At 42.4% G+C, this 6,372-nt stretch overlaps 1 protein-coding gene across 1 annotated transcript; it reads left to right on the forward strand.

Moving 5' to 3' along the window:
* The first annotated feature begins 817 nt into the window (after positions 1-817).
* Positions 818-1,255, forward strand: LOC115072793 (HIV Tat-specific factor 1 homolog). The gene has a single exon (XM_029570649.1). The coding sequence runs from the start codon at positions 818-820 to the stop codon at positions 1,253-1,255; it is 438 nt and encodes a 145-aa protein (XP_029426509.1).
* The last annotated feature ends 5,117 nt before the right edge of the window (positions 1,256-6,372 follow it).

A 6,372-nucleotide genomic window follows, 5' to 3' on the forward strand; every position in this document is an offset into this window, starting at 1 on the left:
TCTAATATGCTATTCTGTAGTAGCAGGCAGGGATAAAGTTAACTTTTTAATAAATGTAACAGCATCATTTTCTGTATCAATCTGAGGACTAAGTTTAAGTGCATATCATACATCGTTAATATACTGTCAAAAAGAAAGAAATCTGCCTGCCGCCACAAGCAATCCAGACTTTTAAGTAGAATATATGAGACAAAGATAACTTCAAGGACTATTTAGGGGGCACTTTATATACTATTTCAAACAGTGATAACCAGGATGACTAACCATTTGAATATACTGCCTTTATGTGGTTTCTTGAAATAGGATTAATTCAGTGCTAAGATGAGGGTATATTCTTGGAAAATTAGGGACACATAATCACCCTTGTGTTCACACTGTAGCACAGAAATGCTCACGGGGTTGACTTTCGTACACAAGATTATCTGTTGGAACAAGGAATTGCTTGCACAGAATTTGAATGTTTTCTGACCTCAGATCTCCTTCTTGCTTTGCTCCTCTCCCTTCTTTTCCTTGCCTCTTCACACAACCCCTTTGGATCTCCCCAACTTAGGATCTCATATAGTACAGGCTGACCTAGAACTTCCTATATAGCCCAAAACAACCTTAAACTCCCGATCCTTCTGCATCTACCTCCCAAATGCTAGAATTCCAGTATTGCTCCACAACGCCCCACTACATTTCTTAATCATTTCTCCTGCCTGCCTTGATTTCCTCTGAAGTAACATTTAATTTGATCCTATTTTTGGTCAGTAAGAGTTATTCCAAGATGTTTCTGACAAGAAGACCCTTGAAAACCTTGAGAAAGAGTTAGAAGAAAATGACACTGACAAGTCAGAATTTGAAGAAGGCTCTGAAAAAATGTTGGCTGAGAGAATTGGATGAAGATTCAGATGAAGAGGAAGAAGAAGAAACCCATGAAAAGGTTTTTGATGATGAGTCTGATGAAAACGAGGACGGAGAAGATGCAGATGAAAAGGAAGACGGCACAGATGAGAAGCTCTTTGATGATTCAGATGTAAAGAAAGATGCCGATGCCGATGACAAGCTATTTGAAGGTAATTCCAATGAGAAATTGTTTGATGAGGAAGACAGTTCCAATGAGAAGTTGCTTGAAGATTCTGATGAAGGAATTTTGTGGAATGTGAAGGAAGATGGGTTTCAGTCCACAGACAGCAACTTTGTCCTCAGTAGTAGTGATGGTGATGATGATGATGATGATGATGATGAAATTGAATCTTTTGCACTCGCTTTTTAGGGAGAGCCCTACATCCCCACTTGCCTGTGCTTCACGGTCATTAGTAGTGTTACATGAAAACGTGCATCGTGGTAGGATGCCATCAGACTTATCCCTCGCAGGTTTCCATTTTCACCTGTACCTAAGGATTTTGAATATGTTCATTGGCTCTTCAGCCGGCGTGGTGGCACATGCCTGTAGTCCCAGCACTTGGGAAGCAGAGGCAGGCAGATCTCTGTGAGTTCAAGGCCAGCCTGGTCTACATAGTGAGTTCCAGGACAGCTGGGGCTACAGGGAGACCCTGCTTCAAAAAGACACACAAAAAAAGTTCATAGTTATAATGCAAGTAAACTGGATATGTGTCCTTTTGTCAGATTTGTTAAATGTATGCAAAAGAGGTATTAAATGTATGCAAAAGGTATTTGGAGGTTCTCCACTAATTACTGTCCCCAAAGTGCTATTGTTCCAGTGGTTCAGAGTCTCAAAATAAGGGTGTTCACCAACATGTGATCAACAAAATGTTGATATTTCACAAGTAATTAATTGCTAATCTTACAGAAAAAAGTATATTCACTGTTAAGTTTTGGAAGCAAGAGATTAGGCACATGAACACATGCTTTATAAAAAGATTTCCCTCATCTGGTATCCATCATGGATCAGCTGTATGAGCCACAGTGTTTCCTGGTGTACAGCTGTGGAAGGCTGCATCCAGCATGTCCAGGCATCACTTGCCACACAGGCACTGTGGACAACAGCCTGGATCACACTGCTCTGGAAGATCTAATAAGTGAACTGAGGAACTAGGACTTTTTGTTAAATTATGCAAGGTCTGAATCAGTAATGTATGTAACTCCAAGCAAAGTTTCCAAAATTTTCTTTATCTGGAAACATTTTATGGGATCAGTGTTCAGAGAAAAAAAACTTAGAGGAAATAACTTTGTCTTAATCTATTTCCTGTTGCTGAAACTGAGCACCACAAATGGGTAATTTATGAAGAGATGTTTAGTAGTTGGAGAGATGGTTCATCTGTTAAGAGTATTGGCTGCTCTTGCAGAGGACCTGGGTTTATTTCCCAGCACCCAACCTTTCATAACTCTTGTTCCAGGGGATGATATACCTTCTTCTGGCCTTTGCAGGCATTGCACACACATGGTGCACCTATGTTCATTCAGGCAGAACAACCATACACATAAAATAGATTAAAAAATTTTTAAAAGACATTTATTAGTATGTGGTTCCAGGAAGCCAAGCACATGATAACGATATCTTTTCAGCATCTGATATGACTGCTCTTACTGGTGGGGATTCTCTGTTATTACAGGACCAGACAGCATAAACTAGACAGTCCTATGCCTCACTTTTGCTTTTTATGAATTCACTAATGCAATCATGGGAGCCTGATCCTCATGATCTCATCCAAATCATTCTAAAGTTCCCACCTCAGAATATCATTAGCATATGACTTTGGAAATTAAAATTCAACAGGGCTGTATTTTATTTCCATGCATGATTTCAGGAAGGTCATAATACACCTAAAGCATACATAAGCATTTCCTTCACTTTCTGTCCAGTCTGTCTCCTCCAGTGGCTGGTTATATATTTTATAGAATAGATCAGAACAACCACAGTCATGAGGAGACTTTTCTCAATTCTCTGCTGTTTTTCTATCATCCTGTAAATTATGATGTTGAGACAATGATTTTACCATCTGTATCTGTTCCCTCCCTTTCTCTGAGGCTCACAGTGCAGGTCGTTGATATTACAAGATCTGAAATGCTTTGCAGAACATCCCATTTCACTGCATTCAACCCCAGGATTTCCGGTCCTGCTGCATTGTAGAGCCTTTCCAAATCTGATACTGTGACTTGTGACATTAGTGCTCAGGTATAAACGGGGCACAACACATTTTGCCTTTTTTGCAATTTACATCCCATCAGTCATTATTTATAAAATGCCATAATTTATACTATACATATCAGATCACACTCATACACCAAAAAAAAGCCCTCAAAAAACTACCACCACCACCACCACCACCATTTGTAACATACTGAAGACAAAGTATCTTAAGGTGCTAAACTCTTTTTGGAACCATTTGAAAGCAACTAGCGCTGGCTTAGAGACCTGAAATAGTTTTCAGATACAGAATCCTCAAATTTTGTTGTTTTCTGATGAGGTGCTTGGAAAACTTGGGAAGAAATTTCTGTGTACATTTTGTAGATAAATTCAAGTCAGTATATATTTATAATTATTATAAGAAAACTTTTTCTTTAGAAATGTCCTCTTGGGAGACAGGCGGGAGCCCTCTTGGCTGAACACAGCTTAGAATGATGGAGCAGGTGGGCTGTCAAGATTTCACAACATTCTTAGGATAATCCAGGCTTCAAGCACTTCGTAAACATAACCACAACAGTATTCAAGCTCTCCTTTGGACAAAGTGGTAGGTTTATTTCAACAATACACTGCACAATTTGGAAGGCAGAACCATGTCAAAGCTTGTTCTTTGCCGTTGTTCAGAGGTTATCTGCAGAGGTGAACACTAAACAGACAGGGGCATGCTGGTAATGGAAATTTGATGAAAGACTGAGGAGGGTGAAGAAACTACAACCTAAGAAAGACCCAAGCCGTGGTCCCCTGATGAGCTCACTGGATGTTGCACTTGATACCAGAGCTGGATCATCAGGCTGGGGTGTAGCCCAGAAACATGCTGATGGCCCCTGCTTCTTGTGTGAGTCTCCATTACCCTGTAGTTTGAAACACACTGCGGTAGAGGAAAGGGACTGTGACTATGTGCTTATGTAAGTGCCGAATTGAGAAAATGAGGCCACAGTAGGAACGCTGCAGCCAGGTGGGACGAGGGTTTCACCTGAGGTTTCTGAGCGGACCACCAAGGCATGGTTTTAGCAGGGCAACTATAATCGTTTAGATTGTTTATGAAGCTGAGGTTGAGAATGAAGAGAGAAGGCTTTTGCTGATGATCTCAAAGGTAAAGGCTAAAACAGCCTAGCCTCTGAGGATCTGCGGGAACACTGGACTTGGGGTCCTGTAGGAAAAGAAGCTCCAGGGCAGCTTTCTGAAAGAAGCCAGGTCCATTGGGGACTGGTGCCTCAAGCTCACCTGCTACCTGTGGGCCACACTTCCCTCAGTCTAATCATCCGGAATTCCGCTATCACTTAGGGCACATGAGTGTATAGTGGCTAGGATGGAACCCTCCTCACCCAGGAACTCAACAGGCAAGGCAGAGTCCCATCGTCTAAAGTGAGGCAATTGGTCACCCACCCAGGCCCTGTAAAAGGCAAGAGCAAACTAGGTTTCTGTTCCTGAGACCAACAGGTTTTGTCGAGGTATAAAAGCAGAGGATTTCTTTGTAGAGAGTCCTCGGAGGGCTTTGGCTCAGCCAGAGGAGGGAAACTTCTCTGGGACAACCTGGCTCAGATTTCTCAAAACCTGTGACAGACCGTGACTAGGGTTCAGGCTGGGAAAGCCTCCTGGAGGACAGCGCTGGGGGGCGGTATGTCGCAGATAAGTGCTGCAGCCCTGAGGAGTAGGGTCACAGCGGCCTGGCTTGCTTGTGTGTTCAAACTCCAGCAGCCTCTGAGGTTTGCGACTCTGACCTTAGTCTCCAGCCCCAGTGGGAAGGACCTTATGAGTGTGAGAACCTGCCTCTCAGCCCTCTGCACACTTAGCTGGTCATGGAGCCCCCTGGATCTTAGTGTCTGTTCACAGATGGTCCTTGGCTAGCCTTCCAGTGCTGACTTTTTGATGACACCAAAGTGATGCATACTGGAAAATGTACTTCAGATTTTTAGTTGGGCTGGGGAGATAGCTCATTGGGTAAAAGTGCTTGCCACCAAGCCTGAGTTCCATCCTGAGGACTCACATCGTGAAAGGAGAGACTACTCCAAGTTGATTCTCTCTCTCTCTCTCTCTCTCTCTCTCTCTATTGAGACATGAGACTCATCCTATTCTATTTGCTCTCTCTCTCTCTCTCTCTCTCTCTCCCTCCCTCCCTCCCTCCCTCCCTCCCTCTCTCTGTCTCTCTTTCTCTGTCACACACACACACACACACACACACACACACACACACACACTAAATAAAAGTAAAGAAAATTAAAAATTTGAATTTGGATCTTTTACTCGCCTAGTAATATGTATCTTGGCCTATCTCATAAGATTGGGCAGCACAGAGTCCCGGCTCCCAGTCAGTCCTGTGAGCCTGAGAGGAAACCTCTGCACATGCTGTGCTGTGCAGTGCGCTTTTGTTGATTTAATTGATTTTATTCTTTTACAAGTTCATGCCTGTACACTATGCGTTCTGATGTCTCTCTTTCCCCTGTCCCATCCCATCAAGCCCTCTCCTCTCTACCAGTCCTTTTCCCAGATTCCCGACTGTTCATTTTCTTTTGTCACCCATTTGGTTTTTAATGGCTTTAGCAGTTTTGAGAAGTATCAACCAGTATTTTGTAGACTGCCCCTCAGTTCGGGCTTACTGGTGTGTTTCCCATGATTGGACTGCTGTTACAGACTTCTGAGAGAATTTTCGTAAAAGTAACCCGAGTGTCACTGCTACTCACAGCCCCGAGGGACTTAGGCTGAGCTTGCCTTGGGATGCTGATGCTGCCATGGGTCTCCTCCCTGAGGTCCTGGGTAAGTTGGTAGAAACCAGGATGGGACCTTGGAATGGAAAAAAAAGATTACGTAAAATCAAAGAACATCTAAGTAAAGTACTAATCTTATTTAACTGGCATGCTGATGACGGACAACAAACAACCACTCACATAAAGCAATAGGAAAAAATGGATACAAGTATTAAAAACAATCTCTCTCTTCTCTCTGTGATGCTCATGCAATTTACAACTTTTAAATTCTGTTATGTAAGCATACAAATACACACATGCATGCATTCACTGCTGTTTTCACTCTACCATCTATTGTCTCATGTTGCCTTTTCACACTTGTTCATCTCTCTTGGCAATACTGAATTTAAGATTCCTTCGTTTTCTTATATGTGCTGATAGCTCATTCTTTTTTACTGGTAAATAATATTCCATTGCATGGGTTCTGTCATTTCACCTATTGAAGAACAACCTGAACGAACATTTCTGGTTTAGACAAATGTTTGCAGGAAGATTTGTGCA

Source organism: Nannospalax galili, unplaced genomic scaffold (assembly GCF_000622305.1).
Source record: "Nannospalax galili isolate Female #2095 unplaced genomic scaffold, S.galili_v1.0 scaffold323, whole genome shotgun sequence".
Classification (NCBI taxonomy): domain Eukaryota; kingdom Metazoa; phylum Chordata; class Mammalia; order Rodentia; family Spalacidae; genus Nannospalax; species Nannospalax galili.

Bases quoted from the DNA above. Each gene is read 5' to 3' on its own strand.
- LOC115072793 (XM_029570649.1), top strand. From the start codon at position 818: ATGACACTGACAAGTCAGAATTTGAAGAAGGCTCTGAAAAAATGTTGG.